General features: G+C 45.3%; 1 protein-coding gene across 1 annotated transcript in view; it reads right to left on the reverse strand.

Annotated features, from left to right (window-relative positions):
• Nucleotides 1-1,748: 1,748 nt before the first annotated feature.
• BASP1 (brain abundant membrane attached signal protein 1) overlaps nucleotides 1,749-25,168 on the reverse strand; it is a 98,351-nt gene continuing 74,931 nt past the window's right edge. The window contains exon 2 of the mRNA XM_074985955.1: nucleotides 1,749-3,395. Within this exon, the coding sequence (XP_074842056.1) occupies nucleotides 2,648-3,395 (748 nt within the window). The 3' untranslated portion in view covers nucleotides 1,749-2,647. The remainder of the gene's footprint in view (nucleotides 3,396-25,168) is intronic.

Genomic DNA, 25,168 nt, shown 5'->3' on the forward strand with positions numbered 1-25,168 from the left:
TGGAAATTGAGAGTGTAATGCTGGTGTATGACTATTACCAATTATGTCTGAAGAAGAAATATGCTTTGTTGAATATCACCACAGTCCACTAGTTGTGTATTTGTTTTCCATCAGCAGCTGCTTTCCCATTCAAAGGCAGCAGGGTCAGAGTGCAGATTTTGTCCCATTTGTGTACTACATTAATAGAGAGAAAAATGAATTCAAAGATTAAGGCCAGAAGAGATGACTGTGATCATTTTGATCTGACCTTCTGTATGAAACAAGACATAAAACTTTTCAGAATTAAACTCCTGGTTGAACTGGATACATCTTCTAGGGAGGAAGCCAATCTTGATATAAAAATATTCAGAAATAAAAAAATCTACCTCAGCCCTTGATATGTTGTTCCAATGGTTAATTACCTTTACTGTTGAACAATGTTTACCCTATTGAGGGTACATCTACACACACTGGGAGATTGACCCAGTCAAGGTCAATCTTCCTGGGTAAACTCTAAGGATAGCCCAAAGAAAGCTTGTCGAGTCATGATTTCTGATATTTACATTGTGTGTGTGTATTATCTATACTACCTTTAAAACAAGGTTCCTGTTTAATCTGTCCATTCATGCATTTGGTAGGTCTAAAAGTTACTCTCTTTTTATTTGTAAACTACTACTTTCATTACTACTGAACAGCAGATTGAGTATGGTGATTGACAGATTATGATGCTCCTGAATAATATCCGACAGCATGGATCTTTCATAACCTTGTTTTATGAATTCTGGATTGTATATGCTAATCTTGAGCTGCATCAGACAGCTTGTGATTGCTAGGTAGGCTAAGTAGGATGAGAATGCTGTTTACTCTGGGAGAGGAAGAAGAGTAGGAGATTTGAACTGAGAAAGAGCATTCATCCACTGCATAAAATATATCACAAATAAGAAAGCCTGTAAATTAAAAAAGAACAACTATAGAAAATACTGCTTGCTTTGGCATAAGCCCAGCAGGCAGAATCAAATGCATCACTGTTGCACCATTTATGGTTACTCATTCAGACTGATTTTTTTAAAGCTACTGCAGGGAAATTCTATTGAAAGAAAGATTTAATAAATTCTGTTCACTTACACACCTAACCATATTTTAAGAAAAAGGCATCTGGCTTACTGTAAGGCATAAGCCCAAAGTCATCTGCTGCACAGCAGCACTGAGAAGTTAACCAAATTTAAGTGTGAGAAAAGTACTATTAAAAGCTCTTTAACTACTCTAAGATTCAGCTCTATTGCATAATTATAAAAGATGCATGTTTTGGAAAAAAATGCATTGGGTCATTTTTTCAGACGGACTATTCATCTTAAATCGAGTAAAAATTAAAATCAACCAGGATATGCATAGCTGTGTATAATAGCAAGTGAGCATATTCAGAACATTTATTTTGATTTAAATATTGCTTTGGCAGACTTTATATTCTGCTTATGCACAGGATATAAAATATTTCCTATTCACTACCTCTGAATAAATGTGGAGCTCTGTGCCACATGAGATTTTATGGCAATATCTCTAGGGTCAGATTCAAATATCCTTACTGATGCTGAATGGTACTTTATGCTGGTACTCTTCATGAATGTCGGTAGCTGAATCCTGACCACAGGGATTTTGATTTGTCCTCAAATAATTACACGCTTCCTCTGAATGTGCGGATTGAGGATGCCAGGCTGTCAAGGGACTAATATGACAAAATAGTCTAAATAAACTATTAGCCTTTACACCTTTATTTTTTTTAATTATTTAACTTTTATTACTGTTGCACCATTTATACAATTACATATAATTTCAATGCATCCATTGTACATTTTATTTTTCATTTGTTTTCCAATGAGTGGTGTGTTGGTGTCTGTGACACAGAATGGAAGAGAAACTGGAACTGCAAGAACGCAGACTTTTCATTTCCACTGACCAATAAACAGAACTACAGGTGCACCCAATCACAGACATGCATTAACTCGTCATGAGAAATCTAGGTAGGCTAAGTAGGATGAGAATGTTGTTTACTCCCAAAAATATTTGGAGAGGAAGAAGAATTGGAGGATTGGCATTGAGAAAGATGTGGACAGCTAAGTGGGTTTTGTCTGAAAGCTGGCATTCATCCACTGCATAAAAATGTATCAAAATAAGAAAGGCTGTAAATTAAAAAAAAAAACAAAAAACAAAAAAACAAAAAAAACCCCACACACATAGAAAATACTGCTTCAATGAAGATCTGATTGCCTTGGCACAAGCCCAGTGGGCAGAATCAAACACATCACTCCAAACTCTATTACAGAACCCAGAAAAAGAAAAAAAAGAAAAAAAAAAGAATGGTATACTGGTGGAGTGCATTTCAGAGCAGTTCAGATACAAAAGATGTGCTGCACTTTCAGACATCTATATTTTTCATTATTATTTTTAAATCCTGGAAGAAAGTATATTAGATATTTCTCCACAAAAATAATATTTTTGGATTTGTCTCTCCTCCCTTGGTCCCTCACAACTTACGGGACATCCTTTTTTCTCCCCTGGGCAATACATATTATTTCAGATCTGAAACAAGTTAGTATAGCTGAAAAATTAACAAAAAAAAAAAAAAAGACACGGGTTGTTTTAAATGCTTAATTTCAACAGGCTGTCCAATTTACTCTTGCACTGCTACGGTTTGATCCGAACTAGTCGCTGGAACGTCAGAAGATTTATCTTCCTCTGGTGGAGCTGCAGGTGCTGAAGCCTTGGGAGTAGTACTAGGTGCTTCTGTTGCTCCCAGGGTCTCCTTGGAAGAGGGTGCAGCCTCGCTACTGCTAGGTTTTGAGTCTGAAGCTGGGGACACCACATCGCTTTTAGTTTCTTGGGCTGCAGGCGCTGCGGGAGCCTCAGTCTTTTTGGCTTCCCCTTCCTCTTTACTCTTGTCATCTGCTTTACTAGTATCTGTAGCTTCTGAAGGCTGGGAAACTTTTGCATCACTGCTAGGCTCAGAAGTTTTAGGTGCTTCGCTACTGGCAGCAGGAGCAGAGGCTGAAGTGTGTTCCTCTTGCTTAGGTGCCAGTTGTTCACTGTTCTTCTGTGGCTCCACTTTTGCATCAACAGCCTCTGGCTTCTCTGGTTCTGATTTCTGGGCTTCTTCCTGGATTGCTGCTTTTTCTTTTTCCCCTTCTTTTTCTTCTGAGTTTTTGGCAGCACCCTCGGACTCTTTATCACCCTTCTCCTCCATGTTGTTCTCCTTCACTTCTGCAGTCTCTGTGGTTTGCTGGGTATCCTCATTCTGTTTTGCAGTCTCCCCTTCCTCTGCAGTCATTCCCTCAGCCTTCTTCTCCTTGTCTTTAGCTTTTTCATCATTCACATTGTACCCCTTCTTCTTCTTGCTAAGTTTGCCTCCCATGTTTGGAGCACTGCACAAAAGAGGAAAAAGAAATGGTTACCAAATCTCTCCCTACCCTCTCAAAAAGCTAAAGTTACTTACTGCTTCTCACACCAGGAGCTGGGAAGTTTGGTTCCTGGATATTCCAGTACAGAATGCAGTAACTGGATCAGTGATGGGCTACTAAACACAATGATCTACCAGCATGCCAAACATCTATCTGGGCACTACCCGCCCTGCCCAAGTGGTCCTGCAATTCTTGGTCCACCAGATTCTTAAATTATCATCCTCAAGAAGTCAAGAAAAAAAATCAGCTGCTAAGTGCTAAGTGTCTTGGAAACATATTCAAAGGGAATAAAAGAGGAAGAGCTCAGCAATATCATTCAAGTTAGATGAATACTACATTTTAATCTTTCCAAAGCCTAGCTGCTGTTTCCATGTCTGGCTAGCACAAAAATCTACTATTACTCTGTCTCCAAAAAATCTTTGAGGATTTACTAGCTCTCCCAAAGTACCTTTAGAGGCCTTGCAAATAAAAGTGGTCCCTTCTCCTTAGTGACTGGCATGAACCGATCACATACAAACAACCTGACAACTAAGAGGACTTAGTATAACAAAACATGCTATCAAGTAACACGTGAACAGTAGCCACATTTAATGTGTTAACAATTCAGCTATTTATATTTTGATCCACGGGTGAGACCACAAACCATGTTTTAGCCTAGAAAGATTTTTTTAACAGCTAAGCTATCAGCTCATTAACAGTTTTAAAATGAAAGTGCTGACCCATCTAAGAGTAACACTGAACAGATTTACGTTTTACCCTAACATAAAAGACTGTATATATTTCACAAAAAACGTCCTCGTATCATTTACATAGTTCATTCTGCACTAAGGAGGTAGATTGCCCTCAGATACGTATGCATACAGGAGAAAAATATGCACACAAATTCAATTTCCATTAAACAGACTTGTCCATTATGCTCTAAATTAAAATAGGAGCAAGACTCAGGAAGGACTTTGAAATAAGGATTAAACTGGTTTATTGTGCAATTTACTTTGTTGTCACTTCATATTACAGCACACATGGCATGTCAGAATCTCCAACAGGAGAACCTTATGACCTGCAATACTAGGGCACAGCAGGCTGAATAAGAAACAGAAATATTGACAACCTGAAATACAGATTGGCTTCTAATAGAGAGAGACAAACCTAATGTGTGGATTTTTAATTGCAGGTTTATATACAGTGCACCATGTAATATAATCTATTTTACATACTTAAATTGTTATATCTGTTTCTTACAGCTTCTCATCAAGATATTTATATGTACTAGTGATTGAATTCACAAACTGAGTCACATAAAAGCGACCCAACTTTAAGACCCATACAAATCCCGCAGTTAGATCCCTTTAAATTATACCTCAAGCTGGATGTGCAAAACCAAAGGCACTCAACATCCCTCATCATTTCTGAAAATCTTGGTGTCTGTAAATAGGTGTGCATATCCATATATGATGTGAGGCTCTCTCTCTTTGGTAAGGAGATAAAGTCTTACCTAACAAAATACTTAATTCTGAACTGTACATTAAAACACAAATCTGGTCTGGTTAAATCAAAGAAGACACTGAAAGTTTATGTCATTATTACCGGTCACCCAACTTGAATATCCTCACTTCTGTCTGAAAAATATTTACCTACTATTGTTATCAGTAATATTCTGTTGCAACCTGAAGTTCATCATAAATGAAAGATTAGACAAGGACAATTCTCACTTTCAGTTTTATATTCAGAATACAGTGAACAATCAAATGTACTGTCAAATACACGTTCAGTTTCAGAATTTCCTTTGAAGAGTCAAATTACTAAATTTTCATTGTTTGGGTGGTTCTTTCACACAACTATAAGGGAGAAAAAAATATATGAAATTGTGAATGTCAAGATGCACAGAAAAAAAAATCAGAGAAAAATCAGGGTATGTCCATTGATTTCAGTTATGGAAGCAAAAGGTGGTTTACACGCCCATACAACTTGTGAACTTCAGAGGGTTTCTGCAATTCAGCAGAACAGTAATGTATACTAGAGCTGTGTGCACTTCCAGATTTCCAATCCCTAACTAAGCCTCTGTTTATCCAATAGCAGTGCTCAAATACCATGAGCCTAATTTAATTTGCTGCACCTTCTGTATGTTTCCAGAATTTACCCTAACATGTGTTACTATTTGCCAACTTTGCCTTTTTAATGCAAATTATTTTGCTCTGAATACTGCTGCAAGACACAAATGCTCTAATAGAGCGGTCCTTCAAGAAGCAGAAATGCAGGCTTAAAAGGGATGCACGCTCAAGAACCTATGAAATACACATGCATTTTAGTTGTTCTGATGTATCTTCTCTGTGGCTCCTGTGCCTCAGACTTACCTGCCACCATTTGGCATTCTGACAGAAAGGTGAGGGGAAAGATGTTCCAACTATTTTTCAAATCAAACTTGCTGACCTGCTACTTTCCAGCCTTGAGCAGATGCTAACAAAGGCAGATTACGATTTCTAATTGCTTTCAGTGGGCCAGCTTGATTTGACAGCTGTTTCCTACACCAACCATCATTTACTTAAGTGAAAACACTACGTGAAGATCACACATCCTCTCAATAAGTTTTCCAGCTGCCTTATTTCTATTCATTTTATGACCAAATGAACTGTCACTTTTCTTTTCCTGGCTGATCAGGCTATAACACAAAATAAGGGCAAAGCAATCATCAGTGCTACCAAGAAGATGCATTTGTGCTGTAGATAAGGGTGGGATTTTGTTCTTCTGCCCAGTCCATCCTACCTTCCAGTCAGTCAGTCAGTCAGTCTCTCTCTCTCTCTCTCTGCATCTAGTCCCTTCTCTCTCTCTCTTTACCTCGCTTTTCCAGACGTGCATCCTTATTTCTTTTGCTGTTGTACGAAGTGGGTGCCATCATCCCCAGTACCCTAACTAGCAGCTCTAGTTGTACTTCAAAGAAGGCTCTCAGTATTTAGTGTCTGGTGCCTTCTAACCATAACCACATAGCTAATTTATAAAAAGGTTCCTCGTGAGACCATTCTGTAGAGTATTATACTGCTGAAAGGTCAAATATCAGCTGTAAATGGCCACATTTAGGCCATTTCAAACCAAAAAGGTTCCTTAACTATATCCAAAATATTTATAATATTTATTTCAAATTTTACTTCATATTCTGAATTTCACAGAATCATAGAATCCTGGGGCTGGAAGGGACCTCAGGAGGTCATTGAGTCCAGCCCCCTGCCTAAAGCAGGATGAACCTCAACTAAATCATCCCAGCCAGGACTATGTCAAGCCAAGACTTAAAAACCTCTAGGGATGGAGATTCCACCACCTAAGTAACATATTCCAGTGCTTCACCATCCTCCTGGTGACTGAGTTTTTCCTAATATCCAACCTACACCTCCCTCTCTGTAACTTCAGACCATTGCTGTTCTCAGTCAGTACTGCGAACAGCCTCTCGCCAGCCTCCTTAGAGCTTCCCTTCAGAACGCTGAAAGTTGCTATCAGATTGCCCCTCACTCTTCTCTTCTGCCAACTAAATAAGCCCAGATCCCTCAGCCTCTCCTCGTAAGTCATGTGCTCCAGCCTCCATTTTTGTTGCCAATATACCAAGGTTTGTTTGGTTTTTTCGGACCTCCACTCAGAGTGACTCCTGCTATGAGATAGAAAATGAGGAGAAAAGACTCATTTCTGGAAATAACTCTGATTTAGTGATGTAGTCTCATTATGAGAGCCTATAACAGAAGACAGCTGTTAGGTAAAGAAAATGGTCTATGTTCAGAGACACATGCACAGCTTCCAGTGACCTAAGTGGGAACTACGGGTGGTCAACACTGCTGAATGTTTAGCTACTTATAGGGTGACCATGTTTAAAAACAAATGTGAAATACGTGACACCTAGTAAAATTGATTGGAGTTAAGCGAGTTCAACGGCAAGCCATGAGAACTAAGCAGTACAAACATTCAATATAACATTAAGTAGACTGAACACCCATTTAAACCACATACTGCATTACTGCAAGAGAATGAGGTAAAAATTAAAAATATAGACCTACAATTAAGTGATTATTGCTCTATACAAGTGCCTGCCTTGGCCTCATCTTTCTGTCCTCCAGAGTGTGGTAGTGAGAGAGAGGTGCAGGAGCCACAGCAGGGGCTGGGGGAACATGGGGAAAGGCTGGGGCATGTGAGTGAGCTGCTAGAGATCAGGGTTAGGTGTGCTTGCAGGAGGGACAGGGAGCAGGAGTGTGAGAGTGGGGAGGAGCCATGGGGCTGGGTTCTGAACAGTGTAAGCCATTTGCTACTTTTGCAGTAGTATAAAAAGAGAATGAAACCTACTATGCCAATTTTACCCCCTTCCCCATTTAAATTTCACTGGAGTCAGTGGATTTACAACAGATAAATTATGGTGCCTGTTTGTTTTGTAATCACTGCCTTTGGGCCACCCACTCTGCAGTCCTGGCCTAGCTACCTCCCCCATTTTCCAGGGCAGGGCCAGATTAAGACAAGGGCTGCAGCCTAATGGTTCAAATACCCCTTCCCAAACAAATATTAAAACTTGACAGAAATCACTTCTCTGGAAATCCAACTCTAACTGAAAAATCAAACAAATAAACAGGCTCTAAGGTAAAGTTCTTTCCAGTGTTTAATTTACCATGTATCAATTAGTAAAGTGACAACGGATGCCTTTTTAACGAAAATATCAATCAGGTTTCAGATAGTTACAAAACTCCTAAAGAATTACGTTGTAAAAAGAATTCTTTCCCTTCTAAACCATTAACACCTATGCAAAGGGAGGCAGCCAAACTCCCAACCCCCAGCCTATTTCTCCCATCACCTCACCTTTTTCCACCTCCTCTGGAAGGGTGGGGAGCTGTGGCTCTTGGCCTTTGAGGGAAGGCACAGGCAGAAAGGTTCCACCTGCCTCCTCTGCCTGAGCACTTTAAAGGGGTCTGGGACTCCCAGACCCTTTTAAACTGCCTGATGTCCTGGGCACTTGCCCCCTTTGCCCCATGTGCATCACTGAACCAGGCTGAGCCCCCTCCAACACTCCAAACTGCTGGGCCCCAGCCTACAGCCCTCTCCTGCTGCACCCCAAACTTTTCATCTCAGGCTGTACCTCAGAGTATGCACTCACCCATCTCACACCCTAGCTTTCTGGCCCAGACTGGAGCCTCCCTCATATTCTGAACCCATTATTTTTGTGCTCACCCCAGATTACAGGGGCCACACAAAATCTAATAGCCCCTGGTCTCTAGAAGAGTTAAACCAGCCCTACCAGTCCTCCTCCATGATTCACCTTCTTTGTCCCCTTCCTCCTGTCTCTGCTCCCTCCTGAGTCCTGTCCTACACACTTCATCAGACTCCTCCAAACCCAGGACCCCCATCCAACCCCTGGCCTGGGTCCAGCTGCCCTTTACCCCAGAGACCTGCCTGTTTGCTGCTGCCTGTGGGCCACAAGCAAAGTGCAACCCCCCCGCTGTTCCCCTTTTTGCCCAAGTGGCTGCTCACCATTCTCCACCAGAGGGCCCTGCCCTTCCTACTGCAATCCTATTTCCTGCCAGCAGTGTTGTGGGGGGGGGGTGGGATATCTGAGACACAGCCTCCCCTGTCTTTCTCAGGCAGTGTGAAAAGAGTACACAGGAGCCTGACCCCACCATCCTTCCTCCACCCCAACTCCCACCATCCTGCGGACTGCTGGCAACAGCATGTTTAAAGAATCTGTTTAAAGAGCCCACCCACCTTCTCCAGCCTCCTCAGCTAGCTCTTTACACAGACCGCCCCTGCTGCTTAAGGAGCAGTCTTTAAAATTCAGGTTCCTGCTTTGCATCATGCAGGACAATTAGCCTGTTTCTTAAAAAAAAGAAAAAAAGTGAGGACACTCTCCTGGGAGCTAAAAAAAGGGAGTGTCCTGGCTAAAACTAGACAGATGGTCACCGTCTTTACTCACTTAGATGCCTAAACGTGGGTTTTGGTGAGCAAATTAAAGCAACTATATTCACAAATCTATACCCAAATGACTAATCTTAAAAATAGGTCACATGATACAAAAGTAAAACAGAATCTGGTTTTAAAATTAATCTATAAGATCATGTTGACTCAAGGGGCAGAGACACTCCAACTGAAAGGTGGATGAATGCTGAAGCATATGTAGAGGACTTTTCCCTTCACTTTCCACTGTACCAACTACTGTGCAGCCCATATGGTTTTGTTTAATTTTCCAGTTTCCAAAGACTGACAAAAATGTGAAGAATGACATTCAATGCTAGTTAGTTTATTATGGAACACTTGTATGGCACTGGCATTCACAATGTGCTAACCCTCACCATGCATTTAGGAAAATGGTCCTTGAAGAGTTTACAAATCCACAATGGTTATATCATAAGAACTTGAGCAACACCTAACAGGTATAGGCCTCAAACCTCCATATCTATGTTTGGAGTACAGTACACTCCAAACTTTGAGGGGTACTCAAAATCCAAAGTTTGGTTCTGAAACACTCTCTAGCAGCTACTACTTGAGTTTAGTATAATGTAATTTGCGTAATCAAATATTCTCAAGCACAGGACCAGTTTGTATTCTTGCCAAGAACTCTCCTTAATTTCCATGCCTAAGCTCTTCTGTTGCTGGAGAGAAACACGAAAAGAAAAGTGTATAGTCTGTTTCTGTGAAAGTGGCAAATAGCAATAATTTTCAGTGAGTTTTGGTATAATAGATTCCAAAGCAATTTCAGCCAAGGCAAGTGACTTAAAAGACTTACAAGTTGCAGCTGAGGTAAAAAGCATTTCAGTTCATCCAGAATTCTTTCACAGTAGTGTTCCTTCAAAGGTGGAAGAAATATTAGAAAGAAAAAGCAGCCCATACCAAGACAATATAATGAAGATGTACTAAAAGATCAATATATATGTACAGGCTTTGCTTCACTCCTTCTAAGAGCTTCTAGGGCCAGATTTTTCATCTGCATCCTTCTCCTGTTCATTAAAGTTTCTGTCCTGAAGTTTTCTATCACTCCCACAAAGTGGCACCCAAATTAAATATCCTTCACAATTTATTTAACAATCATTTCTATTTCACTAAATTAGCAATTATCCATCCCATCCTAAATATTGTCAAACACTCCCCCAAAATTCAATGTACATGATTAATAGTTAAATCTAAAGTTATGCATTATGGTAAAGTATTCACAGAGTATAATGCTTAAAAATCCTATCGCTCATTGAATAGGACAATATAACAGATTAGAAATGGAGAACCTGGAAAAAAGTATAGTGTAAAAATCTAACTGAAAGTTTTAAGAGTCGTAATTAAATAATGAAACTAGATTTCTACATATGTCTCAAGGTTTCTCTGTAAAGTTATACTTATACAGAGCCGTATACATTTTATATAAAGCATCATTTAGTAAAAGCCTTCACATTCCAGCAACAGACCAGATCAATACCAACACCCTTAAGACAGAGAAATATATATTTCAGGGATGGCTAGGAAGACAACAATCTGGAGAAAAGGCTATGACCCCATGGCTACGTCTACAGTAGCCCCAAACTTCGAAATGGCCACGCAAATGGCCATTTCGAAGTTTACTAATGAAGTGCCGAAATGCATATTCAGCGTTTCATTAGCATGCGGGCGGCCACGGCACTTCGAAATTGATGCGCCTCGCCCCAACGGGGCTCCTTTTCGAAAGGACCCCGCCTACTTCGAAGTCCCCTTATTACCATGAGCTGATGGGAATAAGGGGATTTCGAAGTAGGTGGGGTCCTTTCGAAAAGGAGCCCCATCAGGACGAGCTGCGCGGCGGCGACCCACGTCAATTTTGAAGTGCCGCAGCTGCCCACATGCTAATGAGGCGCTGAATATGCATTTCAGCGCTTCACTAGTAAACTTCTAAATGGCCATTTGCGTGGCCATTTCGAAGTTTGGGGCTCGTGTAGACACGGCCCATAAGCGCAGGGTCTGCTTCTCAGAAGAAATCATATACCTAAAGTTCCCATTCAACTTCAGTGGCAGAGTGGGGATGCTTAGCAATGCCAAAAATTAAGCCCCAAAGCCACTCTTAAGTAAAAAACATTTAAGAATATACAGGTTGCATCTATGAAAACTGGCACTCCCCCATCCAGCAAGCAGAGAACCCAGGGCCTAAAGGTGGGAAGGCCAGCCAGGGCTGGGGCAACAGGCTTGGCAATTCAGCTGGGAATTGGAAATGACCCGTGTAGAATTACCAATATGTAAGAAATGGAATATCAGAAGTTCTGACTAGTGACAACAACTCCCCATTGTCAAACACGAGTTTCAAGAATTTGCTAAGTTCCACTAGTCCAAACTCATCCCTTCATAAAATTATATCCACAGGGTACTGAATAACCAGTTTGTCTGAGAATGGGCAAGTATAACCAGAAACAAAACAAAACAAAATAAAAAATACTAACTCCATACACATTATTGACCTATCAGTATTATGAGAACAGGTCAAAAAAGGAAAACTGCATATTAGATATTGTCACTTGACCTCACATACTTGTTGATTAATAAAAGTAGGTGAGGAATCTATTATTCCAAGAACAAAGATGAAACACTGTCTCAAGGCCAGATTCATTAAAAACACTAGACTTACCACAATGATCAAATCCAATTAGCACCAAATTGAAATCACATGAAATCTGCATGAATGAATCATGTTAATAGCCATGTCTGGAGAAAACCAGCCAGCTAGAGAGTGCTCAGAGTATAATTGATCAATTAAGTGACAAAGATTTCAACATATACTGATATACCGTTACTTCAATTATCATTTAAATTTTTTAATTAAATATACCAATGTATTTCAGATTACAGTAGCCTAGTCTTAACTAGTAACATTCTTCAAAGCTTATTAATGTTATTTTGCTCCACATAACATGGTTTGTTGGCCTAATGGTGCAAAGTCATTCAGTATTCCCATAATATATTTGGCATCAGGCACACAAAGTATTTTGTTCTCAGGAGAAGCCATGAAAACAAGTATTTTTCATTGTACCAGAAGAAAGCAAAAGCTCAAAGTGTTTTGTGTTTTCATATTATTTGTCACCTTGCATTCAAGTTATATTGGTGCTGTACTGTACAACTCTGATCACAACATTTGATCCACAATCTGTTGTAGAACTGTACTCCAGAATGTAACCCTTCATTCATTTATTATGGTTTATTCTTTGGACAAGGACCCAAGTATGGGTTGTATAAACATAATTAAAAAATACATACCCTCAAGGAGTTTACAGTCTAAATATAAAACAAGAACAGAGAGATTACAGGTAGATGGTGAAAAGAAACAATGAGGCTATATTGTCAGTATGATAGGCAGTGGTCTTTTTTTTAAAAGGTTATGTTTCTAGCTCTTATGGTTGCAAAACAAATCATAATACATTAACACAGCATAAACCAGTGTGTCTTCCTGAGCACACTATAGGGCACATATCAAAGAGGTAGTCATGTTAGTCTGTATCTTTGAGAACAACAAGAAATCCTGTGGCACCTTATAGACTAACGGATATTTTGGAGCATAAGCTTTCGTGGGCAAAGAACCACTTCATCAGATGCATGAGTGGTGGGGGGGGGGGGGGGGGGCTCAGAGGAGTATTTAAAGAGTGGGGTCCCAGTAAAAGGGAGGGCCAGAGCTGACAAGGTCTATTCAGTCAAGGTGGAAATGGCCCATTATCAGTAGTATGTATCAAAAGAGGAAAAAAACAAGACAGATGGGACAGGGAGATATGGCCCATTGTCAGAGTCTAATGGGAAGATATTAACACCCATGGAAAAGAAGCTGCTTTTGTAAGGGGCCAGCCACTCCCAGTCTCTGTTTAATCCTTGGTTGATGAAGTCAAATTTGCAAATAAATTGCAGCTCAGAGATTTCTCTCTCTGTAGGGCATGGTTTCCCAAACTGGGGGGGGCATGCTCCCCTGGGGGGGGCATGAAGAAATGCTGGGGGGGAGCACGAGGTGACCCAGCCCCCCCCATTATTCCCCCCACCCAAAGAAATAGCCAGCCTTTGCTGGTGGCTCTCAGCCCCTGTCCTTTTACATGGGTTACCTGATAAAGTGATATAAAAAGCAGGCAGCTGGTGGAGACCCACATGCAAAGGTGAGTGAGTGTGGGTTGCCTGGGGTGGAGAATGAGGTTAGATGGGAGACTGGGGGTGCCTGGCTTTGTGGGAGGGGAGGGGCTCAGGCTGGCAGCTCATGGGGCTTGGGCGGCCAGCCAGCTTGCAGGATTCACAGGACTTGGGCAGCTGGCCCTGGCATTGCAGGGCTCAGGCAGCCCGGGCTGGTGGGCAGGCAGCTAGCTTTGGTAGCGCGGGTCTTGGGCAGCTCAGGCTGGCGGGCAGATGGCTGGCCCGGGCAGCGTGGGGCGGGTGGCTGGTGGGTGAGCGGGTGGGTGGCCCTGGCGGTGTGGAGCTTGGGCGGGCGGCTCTGACAGCATAGGTCTCAGGTGGGTGGGGGGAGCTGGCACGGGCAGCTCTGGCAACTGGCACAGGGCTCAGGCAGCTGGGGCTGCACCAGACACCCGCAAGGGGCAAAGGCAAACTATCTGGCTTGGTCTACACGAGCCCTTTCCTTTCGGAAGGGACATGTTAATGAGTGGATTCGAAATATGCTAATGAGGCGCCGCAGCAATTCAAAAGTGCGGCTTTCGAATCGCGCGCCGCCCGTGGAGACAGGGACCTTTTGAAAGGACCCCCCAGTTTTCAAAAGCCCTTCTTCCTATCTGGTGTTAGGAAGAAGAGGCTTTTGAAAACTGGGGGGTCTTTTCAGAAGTTCCTGTCTCCATGGGCGGCGCGCGATTCGAAAGCCGCACTTTCAAATTGCCACGCCTGCCATTATGCTAATGAGGTGCTGTATAGTCATGGCAGTGCTTCATTAGCATCTTTCAAACACGCTCATTAGCATGTCCCTTCTGAAAGGAAGGGGCTCGTGCAGCCACAGGGTTTGTGTTTATTTTTAATTTTAAATAACATTTTTATATCAAGTTTTTGTATTTCTTGTAAATTATTAATTGAACTTTTGGTTAAACGGGGGGGTTGGATGATGGTAAAGAAGGGGTGGGGTGGGGGGGCGTGACGTCTTCTCAAAAATCAAAAGGGACGCAAGGCGCTGAAAAGTTCGGGAACCACTGCTGTAGGGTGACCATGTTTCTCTATGTGAAATGTAGGACACTTGCTAAATTGCTTGGAGTTATGCAGTACAAACATTCAAAATAACATTTTTAAGTTGGCTGAGCACCCATTTAAAAGCTACACTGCATTATTATAACAAAACTGGGCGAACATTAAAAATATATACCTACAACTGAGTGGTTAGTGCTTTATAAAAGCGCGTGCCTTGCCCTAATCTTGCTGTCCTTCAGCATGTGGGCTGGTAGTGTGAGAGAGAAGTGCAGAAGTGAGGGTTTGTGGGGGACGGGAGGGAAGGGGTATGTGAGTGAGCTGCTGGAAATCAGGGCTGAGTGTGAGTGCAGGAAGGCAGGAGTCAGGAATAGGGGCAGGAGTCCTGAAGCTGAGCAGGGAGGAGCCCTCGGACTGGATTCTGGAACAGTGTAAGCTACTGGATGTTTCTGCAGCAGTATAAAAAGAGAATGAAATCTACTAGGCCAGTTCCCACCCTCATTTAATTTCACTGGAGTCAGTGGATTTCAAAGCGAAACAACATACTATTCCATACCTGATTCCTTTTCAATACCTCAGTGCATTCAGTACAGCACAGCATTCCTTCTAATATCCATACCCTGTGCCAAGCCCATTGCCAACCTTCCAACCTGTACACAACAGACCCACATTCTAATACCCCACTCTGTAAGCAGGATTTTCAGAGCTTGTGAAGTGTAGGTGCCTAGGAGAGGTACAGCGCTGAAAGGCTTGGAAACCCCCACCCCTTGCCCTGACACTGCCTCCTGCGGAAATCCCCTATCATGGGTTTCTCTCTCCCAAACGGTGATTTGACCTCCCGCCTAACCACTGGGCCCAGCTGCCCCTCTCCACTCCAGAGAAGCCCAGGCCACTTGGTGCCTGTTTCCTAGTTGCTGCCTGTGGGTCACCCCTTCCAAGAAGTGGGTCTGTCACACAAAAGCTCATAACCTAGTAATAATATTGTAAGTCTTTAAGGTGCTACAGGACTGGTTTTTTGTTTTGTGAGGAAACAGACTAACAGGGCTACCTCTCTGAGACGCTTCCCTTCCCCCCCCCCCGCCCCCGCAGTGCTGGCGTAGCTAGCTCCCTCATTCCCCAGGGCAAGGCCAGATTAAGATACGGGCTGCAGCCTAAAGGTTCAAGTACCCTCCACAAACAAATGCTAAATCTTGATGGAAATCACTTATCTGGAATCCAACTGTCTTTGTAAAGTCAAATAAACAGGATCTATGGTAAAATTCTTCCAGTTTTTAATTTACCCAGCACCAAATAGCAAAGTAATATAGGATATTATAAAAAAAATCACTTTCAGATAGCTACAAACTCCTAAAGAATATGTTGTAAAAACAACATAGACCATAAACCTCCTAAACCATTAACAGCTATGACAAGTGGAGCAGCCATACTCCCTATCCCCACCCTATTTCTCCCATCACCTCACATTTTTCCCACCTCCTCTCTGAGGGTGCGGCCAGTGGGGGTGGGCTGTGGCTGTGGTCTTTTGAGGGAAGGCACAGGCAGAAAGAATGGAGCAGGGGAGGTTAGCTTCCCCAAAGCGGGGGTTCCACCTGCCATACCTATCTAAGTATTCACAAGGGTTGGAGGCTTCCAGGTCTTTTCAAATTACCTTGGGTCCTGAGCACTCACCCCTTTTCCCCCATCCATCAGTGGGCCAGGCTGAGCCGCCTCCCACACTCCAAACCCCTGAGCCCCAGCCTGGAGCTCCTTCCTGCTGCACCTCCGAGCATGCACTCTAACCCAGAGCATGCACACCTAGCTGGTGCGCCCTCACCCCATCTCACACCCCACCCTTCTGGCCCAGCCTGGAGCAACCCCCCTCCCACAATCTTGTGGAAGCAAAAGACCAGAGGCCTAGCAAAAGTTTGGTCAAGCTCACGCTGAAGGTATGCGGAAACCAGAGATGAGACGTAGAAGCTTCTAGCATACTGATAACGCCAAGCAGCTTTGAGATAAGCCAGACCCAGGCAGTACAAACTCCCCATTAATTAGGAGAATAAGCTTTGAAACTTATCTGTTACTAAGTCATGAGACTGTTGTTTTCTTTTCTTTTAAAGGTATACATACCTGCCCAAATTTGTATTTGGGGAGACACCTATAAATGACTAGGGGAAACTGCTGGTGCTCTCCCCTGCAGCTGCTTGTATATTCTAATAGTCTCTGACAGTTTCTAATCAAATGAAGAGTGAAGCTTTTGTTTCTTCCACAATCTGAACCCATGGTTTTGTGCTCACCCCAGATCCTAGGGGGCCCCACAAAATCTAACAGCCCCTGGCCTGCAGAAGAATTAATCCAGCCCTACCAGCCTCCTCCCGTAATTCACCTTCCTTGTCCCCTTCTTCCTGCCTCTGTTCCCTCCTGAGCCCTGTCCCCCACCCTTCATGGGACTCCTCCAAACCCAGGATCCCCCATCTAACCCCTGGCCTGGGCCCAGCCGCCCTTTATTCTGGAGACTTGCCTGTTTGCGCTGCCTGTGGGCTACCAAGCTAAGTGCAACCCCAAGCAGCTGTTCCCCCTTCCCTGCAATTGGATGCACCGCCCCACCTTCCCTGCCCTCCACGAGAAACTGAGACACAGCCTGCTCTGTCTTTCTCAGGCAATGTGAGCACAGTGCACAGCAGCCACCCAGCCTGGCTCTGCCCCTCCTCCACATCCGCCCCATCCTCCTGGTGGCTACTGGTAACAGCATGTTTAAACAATCTGCTTGAAGAGCCTACATACCTCCTACAGAGAGCTCTTTACACAGACAGACCCTGCTGCTTAAGGAGCTGCCTCTTTAAAATCCCTAGAGGTTTTTAAGTCCCAGCTTGACAAAGTCCTGGCTGGGATGACTTAGTTGGGGTTGATCCTCCTTGAAGCAGGGGTTGGACTTGATGACCTCCTGAGGTCCCTTCCAGCCCCAGTATTCTATGATTGTATGAAAATTCAGGTCCCTGCTTTGCAACATATGGGGCAATTAGCCTGTTTTTTAAAAAAAAGTCAGGACGCTTTCCAGGGAGCTGAAAAAGGAACAGTCCCGGCCACATGGGGACAGATGGTCACCTCATAGCACTGGCACTCTGAAACAACAGGTCCACTAGGTATGAATTGCTCCATTAATCTCAGCGTATTTTCTACAGATAAATCAACTTTAAATGTCACCATTATTAACTATTTTAGTACTGCAGATTTTAAACTGAATAAACTAACGTATTTACTGTGCAGTCCCAGACTGCCTCCAGTGACTCTCCATCTGCCAAAAACGCATCAACTAACCCCCACACCGGCAACTGCCATATCTCCAGTTTCTTCCACAGAATATGCACAAGGCACTTATGCATTGTCCATACAAAATATTTCGCACACAGAAAACTCTAAAAGGAAGGAAAATAAGAGATTATTTTAATAAATATTGCACATAGGCCAAACCGTTCATCTTCATGTTTATTCATTCAAAACTTCCCTTTTTTAAAAAAAACGGCCACAGAATTATCAGTACCTGGAATGGGATTATTTCTCATAAAACCATGTGGAAAAGAGAACCTCCTGTCCAGGGCTGCATATACAGTTTCATTTTCCAAAAACTAAAACTTAATTGAATTAAGAACCCAAGAAACACTTGTATATCTTCTAATAATACAGATTTGCGAATCTTGTCCCTTGAAGGTCTGGGGTTGGGCACTTTTGAAAATAGAAGGCTTGAGTCTCGGGGGGCAGTCAGAACCGGATAGCAAGATGTGGGATGAAATCTTGGGAAACAGCAGAGATGTGGCCCAGACTTCAGTTCTTGGGGCACTCTGCAGAGCAGTCTGTGCCTTGGCATGTTGGAAAATGATGGTAGAACTTGCAGCACACACTGCCCTCATTCTCTGTCCTTATCCTGAACGACTGACATGCAGACTGAGCCCACACATACAATACACCAACTTTAAAAAAAATATGTAAACAACATTCTTATGAGATTCTTATGTGCTGGGGTATAAGTAATTAGATATTATATCCCTTTTCTATTTCTCATAACAACATGTAATTTTATGTAATTTCTGGCTCAGATGGTCTTCCTGGATCAATTTAGGTATAGTCATTGGAATATAAACTGTAAAGTAGTCATTAAATTTTTTTCTCTCGGATTTCAAGTGGGAAAATTAATTATGGAATATAATTTTAGACTAAAAAGATTGTATAAGTAACTTTTAAATTCTTACAGGGACTCTTCTGTTCTAACCACAATCTGCTCTCAAACAATGCTGGTTGCCTTAAAACATCCTGTGTGAGCAGCATAAGGAAATGGAGCTGGTAACCAGGAACAGGATTACAAACAAGTAGTGAATACATACAATATCTGACAAAATTCCTTTGACTAAATTTTTACTTCTTGCTTGTACATGGCACCTCCTATTGCAGCCAGTGGGAGCCACATGTGTGTCCACCAGCAGAATTTGACAAGCCAGCACTCCCAGTTCCAGAAGGAGGGGAAAACGTGAAAACATAAACATGGTTTTTAGACATCTACCTTGATGTGAATGCTCCTATGTAGAGCTCTTCACCTACGAACACAAAATGGGGGCGTCCTCACATAATTAAAAAGATGCAGTGTTATACAGAATTACGCCATAGCCTTCTTCCAGACAATATAGGATTATTAATAATTATCCAATTTATTGCCTTAATTATCGGAATGTGCTCTGTCTTCGTCTTCAGAGGCCATTAAGCTAATCAATAGTTCATGTAAACTAGCCTTTGCCCTAAAGTAACAGTTTATTAAGAAGGCAGTCATGTTACTGTAATGCTAAACGATACAATTCCCTGGTTTTCTGAAGGCATAATAGAACTAGGAACCCATGAGGTTTCGTACACAAGCCAAAACAGACAGCTGCTTGATAGCTAAGGCTGCAGAGCAGACTCATTATTCTCTCTCAGCAGTTTTTCTGATATTAAATGGGACGGTACACCATACCCAGAAGCTGTTGGTTACATACATCCCCTAACTGAGAAACCACATCCTGAGCTTCACAAACATCTCAGTTGAAATCCCAGGTAAATCCAAATTTATACTGCCAACACACCCCTGTTATCTGCAGGCAGAGCTGAACCTGGACCTCTGGAACTTAATGCAGGAAGCCTCTACCACTAAGGCTTTAAAGCACTCATTCTTCTGTCAGTGGGCTCAGTGCCACTAGATGGGACAATACACCCCACATCCAGAAACTGTGTGGGCTGCACTATTTATACATGCACACAATGTTTTGTGTTTCTAATACTGTTGGGTGCTTAATGTCCATCCATGTTGAAATTCACACCTCCGAAGAGGGCTAGCACAAAGCCTATGCACCAGTAAGCAGAAATTAAACCATACAGCAGGATTTGTATGCTATTTGTCTGAACAGATGTATATTTCATCTTTGGAATAAAATCCTTAGCCTTTTAAGAGGCCAGTTTTCAGTACAAAAATGTTATGCTAAACTTCAATACACAAAAGTCAAGTCATGTTCTGCATTAGATAAAATTACTTGCAGTTAAGTCCTTCTCGGGTCTGGATTGAAACATAAGGTCTATGTCTACACTAGCCAAAAACTTTGAGATGGCCATGCAAATTGCCATTTCAAAGTTTACTAATGAAGTGCTGAAATACATATTCAGCGCATCATCAGCATGTGGGAGGCCGCGGCACTTCAAAATTGACGCGGCTCGCCGCCGCGCGGCTCATCCTGACAGGGCTCCTTTTCCCATCTGCTCATGGGAACAAGGGGACTTCGAAGTAGGCGGGGTCCTTTCGAAAAGGAGCCCCATCTGGATGAGCTGCGCGGCGGCCAGCCGCGTCAATTTCGAAGTGCCGCAGCCGCCCGCATGCTAATGAGGTGCCGAATATGTATTTCAGCGCTTCATTAGTAAACTTCGAAATGGCCATTTGCATGGCCATTTCAAAGTTTTTGGCTAGTGTAGACACAGCCAAGTAGTTTAATAAGATGCTGAACACCACTCAGCTTTGTGACATCAATGGTCAGCATCATATTAACCACCTCAGTTCCACACGGTTACATTCTAATGCTTTGTAAGACAAGGCCAAAGATACTGAGAAAGAAGCAAGTCATCTTAGGTTATCAAGATCTTTGGAAGAAAAAGTTTTACCTTTATGTTTCCTGGCAATCATTTGAGCTGTTTCCATTTTGTACTTCACTTCAGCTTGGTGAATTATATTTGGCTAGTCTTTCGGCCTCTTTTAGCTCTACCTTCCATACTTGTTTGTGTATTTCCAGCACTGCAGAAAGTACAATCCTGTGTCCTGTTTTCAGATTTTGATTTTTATGAAGTTTTGAAAAAAAGTTGGAAAAAAAAGTTTACAAAACCTGTCTGAACTAACATACTTTCCTGTGTCATTTTAGAATATTGGTGGAGATTTTCAAAGGAACAAAAGAAAAGAATGTACCCAAATACTGCCCACTTTCAATGGGAATTAAGCACCTAACTGCATATTCTCCCCAGAAGTTTCAATGTGTATTTCTAGATAGTTTAAACTTATAGGATGTCTTAGGTGATAAGATGAGGCATATTCTCATAAACTTCAGGACAAAAGGTAGTATTTTGACCCAGAGCTGATTTTAACACAGCTGGGTACCAACAACTGTTGTCCTGGACAGCTGTTACTTACGCACCACATTTTCCTAGTAATACACACATATTCTCAGCTGAGAATCCTAACGCCTTTGGAAATTAACAGAAGAGAAGCACTTTTTTTTTGTGTATGTCTGTGGCATATATCAACAAGAAATATATCAGAATAAACAGCAATCTCTCACTGAGATTCAGTTAAATGTTCTAATCTAACGCTTATTAGATCTGAGGGATCCACCTTTACATTTTAAAGAGTGTTGTAGTGAGTCAGTATGGCCTCCTGCAGACCCGGAGGCAGGGGAAGCTATGCAGAGGCCCTGGTGGGCGGGGCCAGAGTCAGGAGACCAGAGGCCTGCCCCTCAGAGGGCGGGGCCAGGGGCTAGAAGAGCCAAAGGCGGGACTCAGGAACCATTCAGGGCTGGACCTCCGGGCAGGGAGGACGTGCCTGCACGAGCTCCTCGGGGCCAAAGGGAGAGGGCCTGCGGCCGCCCGGACTGAGGGCTGGGCCCAGAACTATACAACTCTTGTGAACTGCTGCCCCGCCCTGGACTGAGGGCTGGGCCCAGAACTATACAACTCTTGTGAACTGCTGCCCCGCCCTGGACTGAGGGCTGGGCCCAGAACTATACAACTCCTGTGAACTGCTGCCCCGCCCTAGACTGAGGGCTGGGGGCCTGTACGGTGGTAGCGGGGAGCCGCTGACTGCCCGAACTGGGTACGGGCTGGTGCCCTAACCCCCTTTTTTGTTGCCGCCCGCCCTAGACCAAGGGGCTGGGCGTCACGGGACGTGTTACACGTGGTGGAGAATGTGGGTACCTGGTCCCCACCCCTGACGTAAGGGGTGAGGAAGTGGGCGCAGACCCACGGAGGGGAAGGTCCCTGGGCAGTGAGGGCAACTGTCCGCTATTTTTTTTTTCCCTCTTTCCCTCTGGCGCTTGTTTTGTGGGTTCTTGTATTGCTGCTAACTCTGCTTCCCCAGTGGAGATGGACAGGCTACTGCAGTATTTGGCGGAAAGCCAGCAAAAACAGCAAGCTGCTCAACTACAGCAGCAGCAGCAATTAATCCAGCAGCTGGGAGCCCAGCAGCAGCGGCTCCTGACAGAACTGATGGCGCAGAGCCAGGAGCACCAGCAACGGTGTCTGCAGCAGCTGGCAGCCCTGGTGCCGTTACCCACCGAGCCACGGCAAGAAGCTCCAGGGGAGGGCCCAGCGTCGGCCCCGCCGGTACGCCTGACGAAGATGGGCCCCGCGGATGACCCGGAGGCCTTCCTGGTCACCTTCGAGCGGGTAGCAGTGGTGGCCAGGTGGCCCCGGAGCCAGTGGGCCACATTACTGGCCCCTTATTTGACCGGGGGGGCCCAGAGAGCTTACCGGGCTTTGTCGGTGGAAGACGCCCGAGATTATGACCGGGTAAAGGCAGCCGTCCTGGACGCATTGGACGTCAGCCCGGAGACCTTTCGCCGGCGCTTCCGGTCCCTGACCTACGCCCCGGGAGCCCGGCCGCGGTGCGTGGCACAGGAGTTGAGGGACGCGTGCCGGCGGTGGCTGCAGCCAGAGGTGAGAACTTCCGCAGAGATCATGGAGCAGGTTGTGCTCGAACAACTCCTCTGCATCCTCCCACCTCAAGGACGGGCTTGGGTGCGGCGCCACCGCCCTGCCACCGTGCAAGTTGCTGTGGACCTCATGGAAGACTTCCTAGCGGCGGAGGAGCCAGAGGCGCCCACGGGCCTGGTCCCATCGTCCTGGCCCCCGCGTCGGGGAGCTGGGAAGCCAGAGGAGCCCCGCTCCAAATCGTCCAGCCAGCTGCGGGAACCACCCAATCCGCGTCGGACGACACCCCTGAAGCCAGACCCCAGTAAACCCCAGGGCGAATGGAGGGGGCTACTAGCACGCGACCACCAGGTCCTAAGGGGCGCCAAACCCAGGGGCGGTCCCAACCAGCGGTAGGACCCTGCTTCAGTTGCGGTCAATGGGGGCACCTCCAACGGGACTGCCCGGAAGGCATCTGTAGTTTTGGCCGAGTGTGGGCGGCTGAAAAGAGGGCGCAACCCCCTCAGGCACCCACAATTACGGTCCCAGTCCTCGTGGGAAACAAGGCCATGGTCGCTTTAGTGGACTCGGGGTGCAGCCAGACTCTAATACGACAACGTGCCGGCCTGGAGGCTGACCCCGCTCTAGGGACTATCCGGCTCCAATGTATCCATGGCGATGTGCGCCCTTACCCCAGCGCACGAGTGCCCCTGACAGTGGCAGGGGTGACCCATTATCTGGTCATCGGCCTAGCCCCCCAACTAGCGTACCCTGTGGTGTTGGGTCGGGACTGGCCAGGCTTCACAGACATCTTCCAGCCGGCCACGGGACCCAACGAAGAGGCGGCCCCTGTTCTAGAAGGGGACACGCCCAAGGACCCACCCGAGGAGAGTGTGGAGCCGAGCCTGGAGTCCCCAGCGGAAAGACCTGCTGAAGGCCCAAAGGGGACCAGCCCCGACGACGGGGCAACCTCGGACTTCTGTCGAGATCAAAAAGACGACCCCACACTAAGTCGGGCCTATACTCAGGTGGCGGCCATCGATGGGGTGGCAACAAACCCCCAGCTCATGACACAGTGGCCCCACTTTGAGCTATGCCAGGATCGGCTCTACCGGGTGAATCGGGACCCCCAGACCCAGGGCCAATGGGCACAGCTTTTGGTGCCGAAGTGCCATCGACGGGCCGTGATGAAGCTGGCCCATGACATTCCTGCTGCCGGCCATCTGGGCCAAGAAAAAACCGTGGCCCGAATACTGTCCCGATTCTTCTGGCCCGGGGTCTACCAAGACGTGAAGGACTATTGTAGTTCTTGCCCCGCGTGCCAGCTTGCTGCGCCCCCGCGGGTCCCTAGGGCTCCTCTGATTCCAATGCCAGTGGTGGGGACCCCGTTCGAGCGGGTGGCTATGGACCTAGTGGGCCCGCTCCCTAAGAGCGTAGCTGGCTATAAGTTCGTGTTGGTCCTCGTGGACTATGCCACTCGCTTCCCAGAGGCGATCCCACTGCGCAATATCACGGCCCGCACCATCGCGGGGGAACTAATGAAGATCTTTGCCCGGGTAGGATTACCACAGGAACTGCTCACGGACCAGGGAACTAACTTCACATCACGCCTGATGAAACAGGTCTGTGCCCTCCTGGGGATCAAACAGTTACACACCTCCGTGTACCACCCTCAGACAGATGGCCTGGTCGAGCGATTCAACCGCACGCTAAAAGAAATGATGCGCAAATTCCCTCCAGAAGACCTGCGACGGTGGGATCAGTTGTTGCCCCCCCTGCTTTTGGCCATCCGCGAGGTTCCCCAGTCCTCTACGCGGTTTTCGCCATTTGAACTGTTATACGGACGGCGTCCCCAGGGAGTCCTCGACCTGGTGCGAGAGGTCTGGGAGCAAACCGCGTCTCCCTCGAAAGGACTGCTGCAATACGTCCTCCAGCTCCAGAAGCACCTGGAACAGGTAGGGACCCTCGCAGAGGAAAATTTGAGAACTGCGCAGGTGTCCCAGGCTCGGTCGTACAATCAGGAGGCACGGAGCCGTAGCTTCGAGCCAGGGGACCGGGTCCTGGTCCTACTGCCGTCCAGCGAATCGAAGCTGTTGGCTAGGTGGCAGGGACCCTACGAGGTTGTTCGAGCCGTAGGGCCGGTCACCTACGAAGTCCACCAACCCGACCGCCGCAAGAAGACACAGCGGTATCATATTAACCTTTTAAAACCATGGCGGGACCGGGAGGGCTTCTTGATAAACCCCTGCCCCCTAGAACCCGAACTAGGACCCCAAGTGCCTCATGGGGAGGAACCTGTACAACCGGCCCTTGGGGCAACGCTAACGGGGGAGCAGCGGAAACAGGCCCAGTGCCTCCTCCAGGCGTTCCGAGAGAACTTCACGGCCCTCCCAGGACACACCTCCCTGGTCTGCCATGTCATCTGCACTGAGCCAGGGAAGGTGGTTTGCGACGCCACA

Source organism: Carettochelys insculpta, chromosome 2 (genome assembly GCF_033958435.1).
Source record: "Carettochelys insculpta isolate YL-2023 chromosome 2, ASM3395843v1, whole genome shotgun sequence".
NCBI classification, from domain to species: Eukaryota; Metazoa; Chordata; order Testudines; family Carettochelyidae; genus Carettochelys; species Carettochelys insculpta.